We start from the raw sequence: 20368 nt of genomic DNA, 5'->3' as shown, positions 1-20368 counted from the left end.
GTTATTCGGGCAAAAACCTGTATCTCATACACCTATGCATGAATTTCTAAAAAAATATATTTATTGATTCTCATCAGATGAGTTTGATTATACACTGAAAAAATATCCCTCATCTATGTAATAATAAAAGTACCTTTGGAGGAAATAAGTGAAATTTTGAAAAAAAAATTTTGAAAAATTAAATCAAATTTTTTTTGTGAAAAGGAAAAGTTTCTTAATTTTTTGGGGACGCCTATTTTTTTTCATAACATTGAAAATATTTAAATAAAAGTAATAAATAAGAATCAAAATTGCAAAATTAAACATTATTTTCCTGATGCCGATTCCGATTTTAGAAAAAAACTCAACCCCCCTCCCCGATTTTCCGATTACTTGTCCCATTACTAGTTGAAAGACAATTTATTATTAGATTTAGAATCGAGAACTGGAATAGTTAAAAGGAGTAATGAAAATATATCTCTTCTTACTCCAACTAACTCATTAGTCATTGGGGAATTCAAAAGTTATATTATAACAGTCTTCACTGTCGTGTAGTACTTCAGCATACATTTATGTAGTTATATTTCGGATTAAATTTAGTATGTTCCCTTTATTAGGATGGAATTCATTGGAAGATAATGAAAAATCTCTCATATATTTTGAAATGTGACTGAAATTTCGAGTTATTTAGAAGCACGAGAGATAGACATTCAAGTCAATGTAGGATCTCTTGGATCAAATCCAATTTTTTGATTCGTCGAGGTAATTATAAATCTAAGAAAAAGATTAGATAATGGCGAATTTCTATTTTTGAACCAAAATAATCATCTTATTTCATCTAAATAATTTGTTTTGCTTTAAGTAAGGCGGGCGGGGGGTTAAAATCAAATTCCTGTGTTTGGTAACCAATTTTTTTTCACCAAGATATGTATTCACTATGTAAGTTGGGCTAAAATTGAATTTGATCATTTTTATAAATTGACAAATCCCCCACCTACTTTAAAGCTCATTAACATTTTTTTGCTTAATTGTAGACAAAAGCTAAAGCCACGTATCAGATCAATTGATCTATTTGAAGATGGTTCATTTTTTTTTTTTTTTTTCCTTTAATTACTCTAAATGTTACTATGAAATATTAAGTGAGCTAGTACAAAACAGACCCTTAATTTTGAGGTCATCTCAAGGGATGTACAGGAATGTTTCTTTAAGAGTCTGAAGAGGGAACAGACAATATGATAATTATTATATCTGCTCTTGAGTCAAATGCATTCTATGAATTGATACTCAAACTAGGATTTATCGAAGAATTTGTTATAGGATTCAAAAAATATAATTAAAAATATATTTATATATTGTATGTTATTTTTTTTTTACATCCCAATATTAGAACAGAGTTATTTCAATCTCAAGCCTGTTATTTTTAATGGGCATCATGCTGAGCTATAAATTTAATCTGAAGAGAACATATTCGATTTTATAGAGCTTAGTCTAATAGGGACTTCAATCATTCTTCCTAGGAATCAAACCAATACAAAGTATACGGGATATAGACTAGGTCGATTAGAAATGCATTCAATTTTGGTCAGATAAATTATATCTACAGCTTAGTGTCAGCCTTACATGAGAGCCAAAATGCATGTCGGATCAAACAACTATTTTTGCTCAAATGAAACCATCATTATTTTGTGAAAGTACCTAGTAGTCATATCTCTATGATGTAGATCTTATATGCTATTATTCTTATCATCAGTGTCTCATCCTTCTGAAAAATTCTACTCTAGAATTTCTATCAGTCTAATTACAACAAATGATCTTAATTGTCCATGGAGAGTAATGCAGAAGTATTTAGTGAGTAAATTTTTCTAATTTATGGAATTCAAGGTTATTTATGGAACTTCATCATTGAAAGTGGTATTTGAAAACTCTAAGCATGTCATATTAATTTATCCTAATATCATTACAGACAATTCGATTCAAAAGAAGGTATCCATATTGGGAGAAGAATAACTTTTGGAGAAGTCAGTTCCGTATTGACTGTATTAGTTAAGATTCATAGGATACACTCTCGTTTATTAATAGAAGTGCGAACAATTTTCTGAATATACTTGAATTTATTGTACCCATTGAGGATATGTATTAATCTGTTTCCATCTCAAATCACTCATCAATGGAGAAGCATGTACAACTTCCACCCAGTAGACTATATTGGTTCTTGGAGCATATATGAATTTGATTTTTTATTCATTAGTAAAGATTAAATCTTAAACATCTACTTTCAACTGAAACTTTATTTCTACTTTTAGGTACATATTTAAGGCCATTCGCAGACGAGAGTTTTGCTACTTTTTGAAATTTTAGAAGTCAATTGTATTAGTGCTCATTCTCCTTGTATGCAATTTTCTGCACAAACCGTTATTTTGGGTACGAGAGTATGATTATTTCATTTATAACACGAATCTCTCCCTAAGATTATTTGGGATCGAAAGGAAAAGAATATTTCAACCAATTATCAAGGCTGGATCCTGAGACTAAAGAAGTTTACTTTGACGTGAATGTGTTGTGACCGATTATATTACAACTTTCTTAGAAAACACGAATCATTTAATTAGTTATTATAATGTATAATTTAGGCTTTATTAAATCTGTTTATTTTTTCAATAAAAAAAATTAGTGTTTAGATCCGTTAATATATTCTATGGACACCTTACATAGATAACTTAAGAGCATTAGGGTGGTAGTAAAATGTTAATTTCGGTGTTCACATGAAAAACTGGAGTAGTAATAATAGTATAGTAGGAATATTACTACTTATTAACCCCTAACGGCGTTGACTATGTCGTCGATTTTTAAGATGGAACGTACTGTTTCAGCAGCTAGAGAAATGGCAGAAGTTGACACCAAAAGAGGTTGAACAACATTTTCTTCAAGTATGTTTGTAATGGTGCCTTTCCTCACATTTATTCCAGCGGTCAATTCACCACGAGCATGACGATTACGGAGTTCTGTGACGGTAGAGATGGGATTAAGACCTGCGTTCTCTGCAAGGGTATAAGGAATAATTTCAAGAGCCTCAGCAAAGGCCTTGAAACAATATGCATCCGCACCAACGAGTGTATTAGCATATTCACTTAATTTCAAAAATAGCTCCGTTTCTGAAATGGATAAAAGAGTTAATAAAGAGACAAAGTATTAGCGATGTAAATATATTGTTGATATGCTGATCCATTCTCTTACCTGGTGCGCCACCGCCAGCAATGATGTAACGCTTCTTTACTAAGCAACGAATAACACAAAGTGCGTCATGAAAAGATCTTTCAGCTTCTTCCAACATAAGTTTATTTGAACCTCGAATAACAATGCTCACAGTTTTCCCTGGGTTTTGAATGCCAGTGAATCTCACTGATTTAGATGTTCCAGACTGGACTTCTGCAACAAGAGAAGCTTCAACTAGTGACTCTGAGGTAAAGTGATCAAGAGAAGCAATGGGTCGGCATCTAAAGCATGGATAAATAATAAATGAAATAATAAAAAGTCTACATTTAGAAAAATATACTCTCGAGAGAGCAAGGAAATGTACATACCCAAGAGTCTTGCAAATGAAATCAATATCTTCACGTTCAACGTCCTTGACAACCATGATTTTCATTTTGTCAAAGAAGTGAATGGCCAAGTCACTGAGAGCGTCTCTCAGAATGGATTTTTGAATGAGAAGAACATTACATCCAGCCTTTTTGATTTGTTTGACAATATTGAGGATGTAGGCACGCTCTTCCCGTAGAACTCTGTCCATGGCAGCGTAGTCTGACACCACAACTTGATTATCCATGTCTGTCTTGGGTGGGGACACTTGAAATTGAATTAGACCAATCTTGGCCTTCTCCACTTTCTTTGTTGTTCCCTCAGCCCTTTGTGTTAGGACGAGACCATCAACAAGCTCCGTATCCTCGACAGTGCCTCCCAACTGTTTGATAACATGAATATCATGAAGGTTAACAGAGTCTGAGGAAGCAACATGAAGCACAGCATCCACAGCCAAGGGACTCAGCTGAGATGCATTTTGAGAGACCACTTTGGAATTGAGGGACGTGTTGGCGGATTTGAGAAGGGATTCACGGTCTGAGAGATCAACTTTTCCAGCCATGCTCGTAAGGATCTGTACTGAGTTCAGTGCAGCCTTCTGGAATGATTCAGAGATGATGGAAGGGTGAATTCCCTTCTTGAGCAACTTATCCGCCGCTTCAAGGAGTGATCCAGCCAGCACGACAACAGTGGTTGTTCCATCTCCTGCCTCAGCATCCTGAGCCTTGCTCAACTCCACTAACATTTTGGCGGAAGGATGAACAACCCTCATCTTGTCCAGGATTGTGGCTCCGTCATTCGTGATGATGACATCCCCCTTGGGGTCTTGGATCATCTTGTCCATTCCCTTGGGTCCCAAGGAAGTTCGAACTGCATCTGCAAGTGCACGCCCAGCCTGAATATTAGAACTCCGAATCTCCGCGGGCTTCGAGTACTTGGCAGTCATGAGACCCTTGCTCGTGTTTCCTTTCATCTAACAAATAATTACAATTATCATTAAATAATCATTGAAAACACACAGGAATCCGATGCACTTACCTTCATTGCTCCAAGATCCTTTTATTATAGTAATGAATAATACTTTGACTTAATAGAAGAAGTGAACCTCAAATAAATCCAATCCAATAGCTTTGCCGACAGAATCCACTAGAACCTTCTAGACAGAAAAAGACAAAAAGAGAGAGAAAGAAAGAGACCGCATGCGATTCCTCCCGATTCAAGATTATACATGATTCTATGAAGAGGAGAGGTCTGCTCAGCTTACATTCTTTTATCGTGACGTCAACTTACGGCATTTTCTAAAAAAACCATTATTCTCCATTATTTTTAAATTATTTTGGGAGGGAAGCAATTCAATAATTAAATTAAAACGTCATTATCGTTCATATTAATTATCAAACCGGGTTCGTATTCTAAATATAGTATCAATATATTAATTATCTCAGAAAGTATTAATATTTATTTGATCAAAAAATATGAATATATAATATCTGAATCTACTCTGTAAACCAATAATCCATTACGAAAAGATATATGACCGAATTGACGCACAACCTATTAATAATATGAAGTAGATGAATACAGAATAGCTAATATTTTAGTCAATGCTAATAAAAGATAAAATAATATTTTGAAACCTTAAATTCAACACCTAATAACTCCAAGCCATTCCCAGAACTCCGACTCTTAAGGGAAGTTTCTAATATGAGGTTGTGTGAGTTGTAAGGTGTAAGAGGGAGAGTGAAGCTCTAATGGAATGTGATATAAAACTTGATAGGATATAGCTAGCTAGCCGGTTTATCTAGCTAGCAAGCTTGTCACTCATTCAAGAATATATTCTTTATTTTGTATTTGCATTTTGTGTATTATTTGATTTTCTATTAATTTATTATTTAGACAGACTGATACTAATAAGTGATATTAATTTAATAAGATTGGAATGAGTTCTGAGGATGATTATATGAAGACCCGACTCCTCATCGATGGAGAAGGAACGGGCGAGGATCGTCGTCTCAACACACTGTACAAAAACATACTGAAATGGGTCGACGAAGACAAAAACACTTCCCAATCCCTGTACCAGAGGATCATGACTCAAATCTCTTACTCAGAATGGTCCATGAAAAAGAGCCTTTTGGTGGAGTCCATGAATCAGGAGGAACTTCAAAACTATGAGGACTTGGTGAATGCTATTGGAGACGGTGTTTTAGAGTCCAAAAACGACATTCAAGACTCAAAGATGGAGCTAAAAGAGGCAGGACAAATTCGGCTCAACAAGTTAGAGTATGACGCTCTTGCTAAAGCCATATCCAAATATCCATCACGGGACACTTGTCTCACAGGGCTTTCTACACTTCAGTCCGAACTTGGGCAGCTACGTCGTATTGAGACTCAGCTAGATAGTAAATTTGACATTCGGAAAAAACAATTCCATGTTCTCCTTCACAGTATTGGCCAATTACATGAGCTCATTGAAGAAAATGCAGAAGAGACAGTAAATGATGACCTCATGGATGGAGTCACTCCCTCGGATTTAAATACAAGCAACGTTTCTTCTACTCCTGAACAAGAGGTTGACTTTTCTTAGATATTGAAATTAATTATTCTTCATTTCTGTATACATCTTATTATAATTATATCCATGCATTTTCTGAGTATCTTAAATATATATTGCTTTGATTCATTCGGGTTGTTGGGAAAATATGATATGAATCATAATTAATTCATGTACTATATACTAATATATAGAATATCATTTGTTACTTGAATAAGCAGACTTTGCAAATTGCAATTAATTATTTTTAGTACTTGTGATAAGACAGATAATGCAAGGTTGGAATATTCTTAGAGACTGTATTAATAGATATTCTATGTCCATACACATGAATAAGTTATTTTAATACATCTAAATAAAATGTTAGTATTAATATATAGTTGTTAGTTAAAATGACTATATTCTAATTAAGTCCGAATTGAACATTATGTAAGAACAAGACCATGAAATTCTAATTGTAAAATGTGGGATATTAGTCGGAAAATTTGATGTATTGAAAGCAAAATATGTAATATTTTATGCAAAATACAAAAGTTTTGTCATAAAATTTAAACAGGGAAGAAATTATCTATTTCTATCAATATGGCTTTTTAATTTTTATTAATAAAAAGGTCGACTCAATATTTTTTTTTTTTTTAAACTTTTAACCCCTTCAAATAAAATCCTAGACACGACTAACAATAAGTTAGAAAGTACGGATTATTTTTAGTCAAGAGCATACGATCCTGGAAGAAACGGTAATAACTAATACTGAGAGGCAAAAGCCATTAGCCATTTTGAACAATTTTGGTGAAATTTGAGATTTTTTCCCAGTTCAATTCAACTCAGATCTAACAGGAAGACTTGTTTTTATCCCTCACATTTATAATAAAGGCACCTCCCATTATGTTCATTTGTACCAACTATTATAGCTATATTATTTTTTAGCGGGATATTTTGATAATAATTAACCCAAATTTGCTTACTCTGCAGAGGGTTAATTAAAATATTTATATAATAAAAATTGTAGAGTACAGTACAGTTCAAAGAATAGTAAACTAACATCGACTTAATTTTACGAAAAACAATCGTATGTTGCTTTCTTGTAATTGCCTCAAAAATGTGTTGCAGTTAAAGTAAGAAATTCGTTAATATGCCAAATAACTAGTTAATGTGCATAATAACTGAAAAAGAAATGTTAATGTTCAAAATCATTGAAATCATAAATCTCACTTTATCTTCCGAGACCCTACACACAAATTGATGCTAGGCCCATGGGATATGCATATCCACAAGGCTTGATTAAGAGTAAGCACGCATCGACAATTATGTATTAGAATTAAGGACGCCATCTACTCTAACGTCCATTTTTATTTTTATAGAAGAAATGCCACAAAATGATGCATTTTGGACATAAGTTTTAAATTCCTAACGCAATTATAAAGTATTTTTAATTTCCGGAACACTTTATTACATAATTTTTGCAAGGTTTACAAAATGAACCAGCTATCGAGAGTTATTTATTTGACGACATTATTCTCCATAACTTTTTTGTGAAAAAAATATTGGTAGGTAGTGTTTCTCTTTATAATTCAAATAAGTGCTATTTACTTCTTTTTTTGAAAAGTTAATACAATTTTTTGCGAATTTTGATTTGGCAATTTTTTTTTGACAAAAATAAAAAATTCACTTTTCATCTAGACAATTTTTTTCATTCATAAATATTCATATGTTATTTGAAATTTATCACTTTAAATTCTAATAAATAATTATAAATGCTCACCCGTACCGACATTAAGAAGAAATAATATTGACCATTGTCAATGTAATTTCCAGCTCCCTCCTTGGTCCGAACAAACCTTTGCTAGTGTATTAATTTATTACTTTATGATTTTATGTCATAGCTACGCTTTTAATAAAATATGACATTAATACAGAGTAAACTTAGTTAATATATACTATTTATGTAGCAACTTATTGTTAGAAAAGGGATGGATTACAAATTTATAAAATTAAACTTAATGTTGAGTGATACTTTGTAATAAATTAGGCAAAAATCTTCTCCTAAATGATTAGATGGTGAGGATAAAAATGATGAAGAATCTTTGGATTAAGTGACGTATATAGGTGAAGAAAGTCAACGTAAGCAAGAAATCGGTATGTTGAGGAAAAGGAATATTTATTAATAATTCTGTGTTATGGAAGTTCATTTCATTTTTTATAGATTTAAAAAAAAGTTGTTTCTTTTTATAACCAGAAATCAATTTTTCATTAGATATTCAATTCTTTCCTCCGATAAGTTTTTTTCTTTAAAATATACTCTTCATGAATCAAGAAAGGCAATTCACTGGGCAAAATTCCATGTTTTAATAAGTTTACAGAAAGAGTTTGTGAACTATCAGGCCATTCTTTTACGTGTACAACTCCAGGAGAAGATGTTTTGATAGTGAATATGTAATAGTTCTTTATTCCTTTTAAAGGACAGTAATACTTGTATAAAGATTTCCTCCAATCCTACCACTGTATTTTTGGGCATCCACTCTTCTTAGAAGATATAACATTGAATTTAAAGCTGCGGTCTGGCGAAAACTTTGAATGATTTTCAACAAGAAAGTGTATAGAAACTTCATCAAATGCACCACAAATGTGGTATGTTGTATGCTACAAAAGCCTTAATGATATAATTTTAATTCTGGTCTCTGTAAAGGAAATTAATTATTAAAAGTAGAAGAACTTACCATCTTATTCTAACATTATTACCCACAATTATCACATTGCATTTCAAGATGCAGGACACCACTTATACGCTGTAATTCATGATATAAGAGAGATGCCACACAATTTGAGTCTTTCTTATAATTTCCTAAAATTATTATAGAACAACATTACATAGACTGAAAACATTGGATAAAAATGTAGCTGTTCAGCCTCATCAAAAATATAATTATTGGATGTTCCTTTTCCTTCATTCTCAATAGCAAAAAGGTTAACTTTATAAAGAGAAATGAAATTTGTCTTTCCTATTTGAATTGAGGAGTAAGGTTAGAAAAGTCCATAGTTAATAGTTTTTTAGCGTATTCAACCCTCCCATTGTAATCTCTACGTTCACTTTGGAAATGGGGCGTGTGCTCCTTAATACTGTCGTTAATATTTAATGAGCAATCAATCTATGGATTTATTGCATAGATTCTCTGAATAATAAGGCAAATTCTTGAGAATCATAACAAATATGGCAAACATTGCTTCGCCGTCCCATAATACCCAATTCGGGACACGCCGTCTTCCAATGACAAATAAAGGTAGATATACTGCAATATTTATCGTACCCTTGATCAAAACATGATTCTGTATAATTATTATATACAACTTCCCTATTCCAATGACTTGGCAAACGAATTACTTTGAGAATGAGATGCAACTCTTTCTGGTACAAAAATACCATGATCCTTCATTAGGATCTCCAGGAAAAATTTAATACCTTTTCTTCTTTCATTAATAGTTCGATTTTACGGGTTATTAGATGGATTTCCAGTTAACTTATGTTGCTTATGAATGAACCCATTTTTCAAATAATGAGTTGTAAGTCCCTGAACTCCTAGATTTCCCTATAGCCACGAGGAAAGAAAAAGTTGTCAGACAAACTCTCCGTCCATTAATCAAAACTCAATGGAAAAATAGAAGACATTTCAAGGCATTGATCTCGCCGAAAAGAAATACATTCATAATCAAACCAATTAAAACAAGGAGTTTTGTTCCCTAATAGGCCTAATGATCCTAGCGAACAGGAACAACCATTTTCGAGACACTTTTCAATTCTAAATCCACATCACGAAATGTAACGCTCCGCTTTTAATAAAATATGACATTAATAACTTAGTTAATGTCTATTACTTATATCAATATAATGGCGTCCAAAAACTTTAAATATAACTATACAGAAAGTAACTTCATTTCAGATGAGCCGGTTAAGAACTTAATCGTACAAATATAAATTTTTATTCGTCCTTATCATGTAATTTTATGCTGTACCCTCATTCATCATTAAGAGGCCATTGCGGCTCCTTTGAAGCATTACACTTTTAAAAATTGCATTCAAATTAAACTAAAGATTCTAAGCAACTCTGTTTTCTTTGCAGTTTTTATAACTTCACTTTAAAAGTGGTGAAATTTTTCTTTTCTTATGAAGCAAAAATAGCTAGAAATAGAATAACCTGTTTTTCTCCTTTTCACATTTTTTTTAGGAGTTGATTTCTTGTAATGGCCTCACAAATACAGATTCTATCATTTGACCGGAGTTCTAAAACGACAAACTCTTGATGGAACAACTGGGATAATTGTGTTGATGAAATCAATTGTTCTATTAGTAATATTGAGATGAAAACACTGATCAGCTGATGCTGAAGAAAAGGGGAGCCTTTGCGCAGCTGCCCTGTTAAATATCACTCAACCTTCCACCTACAGCTAACTGAGACGTTCCATCTTGATTCCATCGATTGATCAGACTTCTCTCTCTATATTTACTTAAACATTATTCTCTGGGAAATCCAAATTATGTCTGCCGTAAAGTAAGTTCAATTCAAGTTCCCTGTAAAACACAATGAGTAACAATATCTCCTAGGAATTTGAATATTTTGACTCGAGGACTTAGCAGCTCCTCCTCTCGCAGTGCTCTCGTCAAGCCTCCAGTCTATGTATACGGAACCGAGGGTCGATATGCCACAGCTCTCTACTCTGCCGCTTCCAAGCAAAAATCGCTTCCTACTGTTGAAAAGGATCTCATGGGCTTCAAGGTCGTCATGGATAAGGATCTACGCTTAAAGGAGTTTTTGGACGATCCCACCATTAAAAAAACACTCAAGTTTGAAGGATTGTCATCCGTTTGTGACAAGTTGAAAATGAATGCGCTCTCCAAGAACTGCATGCTTGCATTGGCTGAAAATGGACGGTACACCAATATCAATGACGTTATTGGTTCCTTCAGTACCATTATGGCTGCACACCGTGGCGAAGTTGTCTGCGAAGTCACTACGGCAAAGGTAATAGCCTCATCCTTTCATTAGGAGTGATCCATATTCATTATTATGTATATTATTCACCTCAGAAATTGGATGCCGTCAAAACAAAGGAGGTTGAGGCAGCCATTGGTAAGTTTTTAAAGGCGGGACAAAAGAGCCTTGTAACCTACAAGGTGGATCCCTCAATCCTTGGTGGAATGGTTGTATCCATTGGAGACAAGTTTGTTGACATGTCCATCGAATCCAAAATTAAAAAATATTCCGAAATCATCCATTCTGCCGCATAATTTATCTTAGTTTCCTCAGTCTTTTGTTTTAAGTAATTGTTTTTAAAGAATAGAAACTAAATATAGTAGAAAAGTTATAAATTTTATCGATTACTCACGAATGGATTATTACCCGTGTACTTAGAAGTTGAATCCAATACACACATACGTTCTTATTTAAATTAAAAAAATATAGTTACTATGGACCATCAGGTATTTGTAGATATATATTTATGTATATTTTTCTAGTTTTTGAAAAATAGCATTTTGACAAGCAATAAGATGGGAAAGGGGGTTGATTTTTTTGTTTCGTTTTTTAAACTGTATATTTTGGCCTCACAAGTCTAGTAGAAATCGGCATCACGATGAAAAATCACAAGCTATAACGCCAATATCGCCATTAGGAATGGCGGTTGAATAAATGAATGAGTTAATAATAACACATGGAATAATCGATTTGAGACTATGAGGATCAGAGGGTGAGCCCTCCTCCCCATTCGCCTTCTGATTTTATCTTTCGTTTTTTATCATTTAAAAAAATATATTAAACTGTCCCTGGTTCTTCATATGAAGGGGCATAGACTAGGGAGGAGAGAGGGGGTGGGAGTGTCAACGGAATTGGAATAACAATCTGGATTATTTATAACATTTTAGGTAACATAAAAAAAGGGAAATATCTTTAAGTTCCTATTATATTTATAGAAAGGTCATTCAATATTTAGTGTCTTTCCTTTGGAACTAAAAAAAAATTGTTAAAATAAAATTTAATATGTTATATCTTGACTTATATTTATAAACTTACTTTACACAGATTTTTGGAAACTATATAGAATAGATCTGCTGAATATAAGCACCCACAAAATAAATACACTAGAATCTATATAAAAAAAGATTTTTTTTTTTTTTTTTTTGCTTTTTAACTAGTATCTTTTTGTAAAAAAAAAAAAAGCCCAAAAAAAAAAACGGAGGACGTATTTTTTAAAATATTTTAACTAAGATACAAGAAGGGGCGGTGGAGGAGGGATATTTAGCATTTATTTTTTTATTCAACAGCAAATCCACAAGTTTCTTCTACTGCTTGAGTAAGTTTTTCAGCCATTATTTCAAAAGAAGGATAGGCAGGAAGATCAAGACGATTAAAACAAGTGCGTGCCTTTGGTAGACTGTCCACAGGAGCATTTGTGAGATGTAAGGTAAAATGCCGTGGTCCGGTTTGTCCTGTACTACCTTGTAAGTCCTTAAATCCCTGGAGTGGGACTCTAGAGCTCCCTGTAACAAATTGAAGAAGACGTGCTCTCATTTCACTACTGTATGAATCCACGATGGCCCAAAACCACTGTACAACAGGTGTTTCTGCATCGCATTGCTTAAGACGAGTATGATTTTTCCAGTCCACAATATCAATCGTACCAATCCCACCAATCACAAGCTCCAACTCTTTTTCATCAAAAGGTTTGAGTAGATTCTGGGGAATTAGTTCATTAAAACCTTTTTGAAGAGATAGAAACTGCTGCTCAATTCCAAGACACCATCTAAACTGTACGTAGAGTTTGACGTACTCGACTTTATTACTCTCATTTACAGGAATGTCTTTTCCATTCTCCTTTAATTCATATACTTTCGTCAATCCAAAGGCCTCGTGCTCCACACTAAAAGTATTGTCGATAATTCCCGATATATCGTTCGATAAAATCCATTTGAGAGACTTATGAAGATCTGGATCAACAGCCTCAATGTCATCTAGATTGATGGGTTTGTTTAACATCATTTTATAGAACGGAGTTGTGAAGCAACCATCAATAAAGTGTCCATGAAAAACAGCCATGCCAATTATTCTTCCCACAAAATGAAAATAACTTAAGTGATCAGGGTTCACTGCAGAGTCGGGATTGATTTGAAGTGTGTACACATCCTCACTCGAGTATTGGAAAAGTCCATAGTATGGATTTAACATTTCGTGACTTAAAAGATATAACCATTCTCGAGCGACTCCACCATAATCCAATCCTTCCTCGTTACGGAACTTGACTCTGAGCTTTTTGCGCATAACTTTATATCTCATTTTAACTATTTGCCGATAAGAGTCCTCAAAAACCTCCTGTCGACTTACTTCAAGAGGACAATACCCATTTTGTGGCTGGAGATTATTGAGCTCTGACCTTAGTACCTTTATTTTAGCTACTAGGTCTTTTTTAAACTTGGGCAGAAACTCAGTCCCACCACCATGTAACGCAATTGATAAGGGATCCTGAGGCCAACACCTAGGACCCCCAATAACGGGTGGAGTATTAGGAACTGATGAAGAGGACGATGATGTTGTCTGTGGTGGGGGTGGCGGTGGGGGCGATGAAATGATAGATGATGACGAAGAGACCGGGAGAACAGGAAAAGGAGATAGTTGTTGAATAACTTCACCTCTGGGACGAAGTACTGTATTATTTGATGTTGTTGCTCTGACATTGGAAACAGTAGTGTTAGTAATATTGGATGGTGCCAATGAAGAAGGAGTTGATGAGGTTGTTGTAGAAGTAGAACCTGAGGACGAACACGTTACACTAAGGGGTGCCTCGTTTGAAGTACTAGGGCTATCTGCAGGCTCACTATTTCTCACGTTAGAGTGGGTATCATTGGTTTCAGGAGACAAAGAAGGATTTGTTGGCAATACATTAGTGGCTGACTCATTTTTGGAAGTCCCGCGAGAGGGATTTGTAGGAGAATTATCATCATGATGATGATTGTTAGCGTCATTCAGTAAGGGGATTCTGGGGTCTGAGAACTGAGTAGTATGATTATTGTGATTAACGAAATAAGGTCGGCTTGAGTCTGTAACCCTTTGTTCCCAGCCCGGAGGTAACGGTCCTAAATTCAATTCTTCATTTGACGTAAGAGCCCTTGTAAGTCTAGGATCATGCCATGTCGTTTGGCCTAATGTGCATTTGACAAAAAAAGAAAAATCACCCATCAATTGTTTCATTTCAATTATCTAATATATTACCCGTTCCTTCGTGTATGTAATAAATCTGTCCATGCTCGGTGGTTTTCATAATATATCCCGGAGGAAGATTGTCTGGTTGAGTGATTTGATGTCTTCTTGGTTGTAGAGATGAAAAGGGCTCAGAGAGGGACGACGGAGAATCTTGATTATTCACAGCCGGAAGGTTGTCAGTCCCATTTCCGGTTAAGGCATGAGAGGAAGCTATTGGAAGAGAATTGGCGCCTTCAGATGTTGGAGTGGAAGACGTCGTCGTCGTTGTAGTAGTTTTTGAAAGATTATTGTTTTTACTACTATTGGTTATGGATAACGTTCCTCCACGGTCACCCCGTCGAGTTGTACCACAAGAAGCTGGCTCAGTTGGTCTAGCCCATTGAGTTGTTCTTCTGACATGATTGACGTAATAGACTCGCCCAGATGGAGTTCGACGCTCCTCCCACCCTTCAGGTAAGTCATTTGAACAAGTCAAATTGCCTAAAGTATCCACCACAGCATTTAGACTTCCTATATGATAAAAAAATCCAATTAATTGAGAGGAAGGACAAGGAAAATGAACGAACCTGTACCATGACCGTCTCTGGAGAGTAAAGATATCACTATTTGTCCTTTAACCGGCAAACCAATTTTAGTATCTGATACTAAATCCAGTCTTTGATAGCCTGTGTCTTTGATTCTTTGAATTGCATTTCCCATGAGTCTTACACATCCCAGGAAACCGGAGTTATACGTTTTTTTGTGCATCTGCAAAATAAAGGAAGGTATTCGGTATTATTATCATGACCATCCTCCTCATGGAGGAACAATAACCCTCATGAGCAAAAATACAATAAAATAGAAGGTAGGAAATATAAAAAAAGTATTAGATAAGGTATGAATAGTTTTGCTTTTTGTTTTCTTGAGTTGCATAATCGTAATTAAAAGAAGACATAAAAGGAGAGGCGAACAGGATCGGCTCAAATTACAAGGGTATTGAGTTCCTCAAGTAGCAGTAATAATATTTAATAAAGAAACAAGTGATAAAAATTAATATTCAATAATTGATGGGATCCCTCATGATCTCGACTTCTCTACTAGACTAAGTCATTCGAAGTAGGAGAAACTACTAACTATAAATGAAGTGATTGGAGTAAGTCAGTTTATGAATAGACAAGAATGAGAAGTACCCTTCTTCTCCTAGCTCTACCTTTTTTATCATTCCAAACGGAGAGTGTGAAGGATTCATTGGGACTGAGATGCAGATCATAATGCGTGTTCCACTTGGGATCCGTCGTGTTTTTGGCAGCTTCTGAGACATGCGTAACTCCTGTTGCATCCACATCCACTCGAGCAAATGGATCTGGAAGACGAAATAAATCTCTTTTGGCTAAATTACGGGCGCAAAGTATCGTTAATCGAATCTTTGTCCCTCTTATCTCCATGACAGTCACTATTTATTCATATCACCAGCTTAAACATTGACGAGTATGTACTATTTTATATTTAGTATTAGAAAAACACTAATGTTAAATCTGAGTGACGATGAGCTAATCTTCATGCAAGTATGTACGTCTCAGCTCCACTCCACTACGCTACAGCTAGCAGCAGCTATTTCATACAGACACAGACCAGTACAGCTAGTAGTAGTGTGCAAGCTCAATGAAGGAAAAGGAGGAGGAGGAGGGGGGGTTACTAGCTAGTTACGACAATGGGGCGAAACAAAAATGATTGACTCTTAAGTCAAGGTGCTCCCAAGTACAGTCAAAATAGTATTATTAAGAAAAAGGGAGAAATGCTTGCCCAATCTTAGTACTACCTTGCGTCTCCTCCTCCTCTCCTGCTACCTCTTAATTCCAGTTACAGCTGTCGCATACAAAATATTAAATAACAATATAGAGTCTGACCGACCAACTTCTTTTTGTCGAGCTTGTTAGTCAGCTGTTGTCTGAGTATTTATGCTAGTATATGATAATCATTCATCTTTTAAAAAAATTATCTTTTTTTTCTTCATTTTCAAAGAATATTTAAGTACTGTATACCACAACAGTTGACCTGATCTTACGCGACATTACCGCTTCAAGTAATCTACACTTATCTATAGGCTCTCGAGTGTCGACCTTCTTTCGTTTTTTTCTCTCAGCTCACAGCGTCAGTTACACATAAGTCATAACATATTCCAATGTGAACATTGACATATCCATTCTCTGGTTTCTCCCCACCCCGCTCCATTCATCCGTCTAATAAATATCTAACTCTTTTTGTTCTACCCTTCCTATCCACCCCTTTCGACCGGCTTTGTATTTATTCGTCATTTAAATGGCACCGTACATTTGCTACACTGCGCATTACTATCTATGCATAGAATTGTTAAGCTATTGCTGAATTTGTCATTATTTTAAGGCTACATTTCATACTACGAAAGGAGAAATCTTACAATCAAATCTCATATCAGTTTTATTCCTTCACAATCGAAGTAATTTTAATTAATTATTATAATTTATCTTGCTCATGACTTTGAGTTTGGAATTAAATCTATCGTTGAGTACTATTTTTTAAATGGATTAAGAATTCCTTAATATTCGAATATTATTATTATAGACCCAACTAGTATTTACTTTTAGTGTAGGAATGTTTACATATCATTTTCATTTGGCAACATTGTGGAGGAGATAATAACCGTAATTATTATTCTTACCCCCTTTTTTTGATTATTTGGTCAAGCTAAATGTTTTAAGTACGTAAAGAATTTAATATAGTTTTAAAGTTAAGCATTTATTAATAATACTGCTACACTATTGACTTGAATAAAAACCAGAGAGATAAATCATTTATTTTAGCTCACCTTAATTAAATAGACTTAGAGGTTATGTTGAGTTTTTATTTTGTAAAGTTATGACGTCAACTTCATAACAACAAATACTTCCAGTTAAAATCAAAACACTAACCTTTTTTAATATTTACTCAGATTCGATCCTCATAACTTGACGGATTCCCGCTGCAACACACTAGGATGGCATCGACGGAGAATCGAAGTGTTCCCAAAATGCCCAAAGTGGCAAAAGTTAAAAATAAATCTGCAGCTAAGTTGCAAGTGACTGCAGAGCAACTTCTTCGAGAGGCCAAAGAGCGTCAATTGGAGATCGTTGCTGCTCCTCCGAAACAGAAGATTGCGGATGAAGTGGAATTGGCGGATTTTCAAGTAAGGCCCCTAATATTAGTTTCCCCTTTTTATTCATTCTCAACAATTACTTTTAGCTTCGTAAACGGAAGGAGTTTGAAGATGCCATTCGTAAGAATCGAATGGTCATGTCCAATTGGTTCAAGTACGCGGCATGGGAAGAGACTCAGAAGGATATTCGTCGTGCTCGTTCAGTCTATGAGCGGGCACTTGATGTCGATCATCGTAATATATCGCTATGGATCAAATACGCCGAAATGGAAATGAGGAATAAGCAAGTGAATCACGCTCGTAATCTCTGGGATAGAGCCGCCACCATCATGCCCCGTGTTAACCAATTTTGGTATAAGTACACTTACATGGAAGAAATGTTGGGAAACATACCTGGCTGTCGTGAGATATTTGAGCGTTGGATGAATTGGGAACCAGAGGAACAACCTTGGTTGACATATGTTAAATTTGAACTTAGGTATAAAGAGCTTGATCGAGCAAGGGATATTTACCAACGATTTGTATACGTTCATCCAGAAGTCAAAAACTGGGTTCGATATGCCAAGTTTGAGAACTCTCATGGCTTTGTCAATTCTGCCAGAGAGATATATGTGAGAGCCGTGGATTTTTTTAACGATGAAAATCATGATACGGATGAAAATCTGTTTATTGCTTTTGCCAAATTTGAAGAGTCCCATAAGGAGCATGATCGTGCCCGATCTATTTATAAATATGCTTTGGATCGAATACCAAAGGATAAAGCTGTGGAACTTTATAAATCCTATACGATTCACGAAAAGAAATTTGGTGAAAGGGCCGGTATCGAAAATGTGATTCTGAGGAAGCGCAAACTTCAATATGAAGAAGAGATTGCAGAGAATCCCAATAATTATGATGCCTGGTTTGATTTTATTCGTCTTATGGAAAGTGATGGAGATGAGGATGCTATTCGCGAAGTGTATGAAAGGGCCATTGCAAATGTTCCTCCCTCCAAACAAAAACAATACTGGAGGCGCTATATTTATTTATGGATAAATTATGCTGTATATGAGGAACTTGAGGCCAAAGACTTTGAGCGGGCTAGACAGGTCTATTTGACTGCACTAAGTCTTGTTCCTCATCGTGTATTTACTTTCGCAAAGCTCTGGCTCTTATATGCCCAATTTGAGATTCGTCAAAAGGATATAAAAAAAGCGAGATCCGCTTTGGGCTCAGCTTTAGGAAAATGTAAAAAAGCTAAGCTTTTTCGTGGTTATATCGACTTGGAGATCCAACTCCGTGAGTTCCAAAGATGCCGAATGTTGTATGAAAAGTTTATAGAGTATGATCCAGAAAACTGTACTACATGGATGAAGTTTGCCGAATTAGAGACTCTTTTAGGTGATATTAGTCGTGCTAGAGGAATTTATGAACTAGCAGTAAATCAGCCAAGGTTGGATATGCCGGAAGTACTGTGGAAATCATATATTGATTTTGAAATAGAACAAGATGAAACTGATCGTTCTCGAGATCTGTACAAGAGACTCTTGAGTCGAACGCAACACATCAAGGTAAAATTTATTAAAGGATTACCAGACCACACCAAGATAATGGTTACTATTTTCATATTTATATTAGGTATGGATGTCCTATGCTCAGTTTGAACTTAATTTGAATCATGATGATCGAATTATTCAGGCTCGTCACATTTATGAGGAAGCCAACAAGTCCCTTCGTCTCAACAATGAATCTAAAGAGCAGAGATTTATGCTACTTGAAGCATGGATAGATTTTGAAAAGGAGCATGGTAATGAAGATAACTTTAAGAACGTACAAAAACTTTTGCCTCAAAAGGTGAAAAAGAGAAGGAAACTTGAGGAAGATGAAAATGGATGTGGAGGATGGGAAGAATATTTTGATTATATTTTCCCTGAAGATCAATCTGCTCAACCCAATCTAAAACTTCTAGCTATGGCAAAAATGTGGAAAAAGAAAAAAATTGAAGAAGAGGAAGAAGAAGTAAAAAGTAGTGGGGATCTGAAAGCAGAGCTCAATTTATCAACTGCAATCAATAGACTAAATGAGGATTCTAATGAAAAAGATAACGATAAAGGTGAAGGAAATAAATTAATGTCTGAGGAAGACTCGGATAAAAATCATTCTCGAAGACAGATAGAGCAAGAAAATAGGGATCCACAATGCGTGAATCAAAAAGAAAATCTAGATGCAGACGATGAAGATATCAAAAATGAAGACGACAGCAGCAGTGAAGAGGAAGATTAAATTACGTAGTTTATTCATTTCTACACTTGTGTCTAATTTTTTTTTTTATATTTTGTAATTGTTAAAATTGACAAAAGAATAAATTGATTGATTGTATTATCTATTATATAAACGTACTTTATCAATTACCTCCATTCTAAGGGCTATTTTGTATATATCTTCATAATTAATTTTAAAGTGATTTAAGTTTTGAAAATATTTTGCGGGAATTAGTTATCTTGTTTCTAATTGTTTGAAAAAAAATACGATTTCTTTTACGTGGGGGAGGTTATTCTGAAAACTAGAAAAGTATTATAACATATACTTGCCACGTTCATCATTGGCTTCAATGACACGTATTAGTATTAAGTTTCATTCCAGAAAATGAATCATAAGAGTAGGAACTTATGTAAAAAGGAAATTATTAACTACTATAATATATATTTATTTGATTAGTTTATTATTCCCATTGAGTAATATACAAACATTTTATTGATTTTGTCATTTTTAATAGAATGTATTTACATTACGAAATATTTGTTAAGCCCTTCCATACTATTAAAAAATATTTTTAAGGTGTTTGATCCGTGACAGATAGTCGGTAAAATATGAATATTT

The 20368-nt window shown here is 34.6% G+C and overlaps 5 protein-coding genes and 1 long non-coding RNA gene across 12 annotated transcripts; 3 read left to right on the top strand and 3 right to left on the bottom strand.

The window, feature by feature from the left end:
• Positions 1–2604: 2604 nt before the first annotated feature.
• On the bottom strand, positions 2605–5236 carry CCT4 (chaperonin containing TCP1 subunit 4). The gene is made up of 4 exons (XM_040725426.2): positions 4597–5236; positions 3561–4531; positions 3214–3473; positions 2605–3131 (listed from the first exon to the last, which is right to left on the bottom strand). The coding sequence occupies exons 1-4, from the start codon at positions 4600–4602 to the stop codon at positions 2791–2793; spliced, it is 1578 nt and encodes a 525-aa protein (XP_040581360.1). The 5' UTR covers positions 4603–5236; the 3' UTR covers positions 2605–2790.
• Positions 5237–5336: 100 nt separating this feature from the next.
• Positions 5337–6241, top strand: thoc7 (THO complex 7). Its single transcript, XM_040725436.2, has one exon. The coding sequence runs from the start codon at positions 5498–5500 to the stop codon at positions 6143–6145; it is 648 nt and encodes a 215-aa protein (XP_040581370.1). The 5' UTR covers positions 5337–5497; the 3' UTR covers positions 6146–6241.
• A 1741-nt stretch (positions 6242–7982) lies between these two features.
• Positions 7983–8986, bottom strand: LOC139907165 (uncharacterized). The gene is made up of 2 exons (XR_011783583.1): positions 8852–8986; positions 7983–8790 (listed from the first exon to the last, which is right to left on the bottom strand). It is a non-coding gene; the product is annotated as an uncharacterized lncRNA (long non-coding RNA).
• ATPsynO (ATP synthase subunit O, mitochondrial) lies at positions 8782–11479 on the top strand. The gene is made up of 4 exons (XM_040725418.2): positions 8782–9518; positions 9591–10656; positions 10710–11127; positions 11193–11479. The coding sequence occupies exons 2-4, from the start codon at positions 10643–10645 to the stop codon at positions 11391–11393; spliced, it is 633 nt and encodes a 210-aa protein (XP_040581352.1). The 5' UTR covers positions 8782–9518; positions 9591–10642; the 3' UTR covers positions 11394–11479.
• A 107-nt stretch (positions 11480–11586) lies between these two features.
• Positions 11587–16334, bottom strand: LOC121129660 (E3 ubiquitin-protein ligase SMURF2). 4 transcript variants are annotated; one of them, XM_071893346.1, is made up of 4 exons: positions 15548–16334; positions 14925–15105; positions 14368–14868; positions 11587–14297 (listed from the first exon to the last, which is right to left on the bottom strand). In XM_071893346.1, the coding sequence occupies exons 1-4, from the start codon at positions 15680–15682 to the stop codon at positions 12415–12417; spliced, it is 2700 nt and encodes an 899-aa protein (XP_071749447.1). In that variant the 5' UTR covers positions 15683–16334; the 3' UTR covers positions 11587–12414. The 4 variants fall into 4 exon arrangements, with proteins under 4 accessions (XP_071749447.1, XP_071749453.1, XP_040581330.1 ...); XM_071893352.1 differs by having other exon boundaries at positions 14931–15105; positions 15548–16282; XM_040725396.2 differs by having other exon boundaries at positions 14931–15107; positions 15551–16063.
• Positions 16335–16401: 67 nt separating this feature from the next.
• On the top strand, positions 16402–19867 carry crn (pre-mRNA splicing factor crn). 4 transcript variants are annotated; one of them, XM_040725409.2, is made up of 4 exons: positions 16402–16420; positions 17306–17539; positions 17596–19059; positions 19127–19867. In XM_040725409.2, the coding sequence occupies exons 2-4, from the start codon at positions 17351–17353 to the stop codon at positions 19769–19771; spliced, it is 2298 nt and encodes a 765-aa protein (XP_040581343.1). In that variant the 5' UTR covers positions 16402–16420; positions 17306–17350; the 3' UTR covers positions 19772–19867. The 4 variants fall into 4 exon arrangements, with proteins under 4 accessions (XP_040581343.1, XP_071749459.1, XP_071749461.1 ...); XM_071893358.1 differs by lacking the exon at positions 16402–16420 and adding an exon at positions 16796–16813; XM_071893360.1 differs by lacking the exon at positions 16402–16420 and adding an exon at positions 17039–17074.
• Positions 19868–20368: the final 501 nt, after the last annotated feature.

This window comes from Lepeophtheirus salmonis, chromosome 1 (genome assembly GCF_016086655.4).
Source record: "Lepeophtheirus salmonis chromosome 1, UVic_Lsal_1.4, whole genome shotgun sequence".
NCBI classification, from domain to species: Eukaryota; Metazoa; Arthropoda; class Copepoda; order Siphonostomatoida; family Caligidae; genus Lepeophtheirus; species Lepeophtheirus salmonis.
This window is presented reverse-complemented; position numbering and strand designations above follow the sequence as displayed.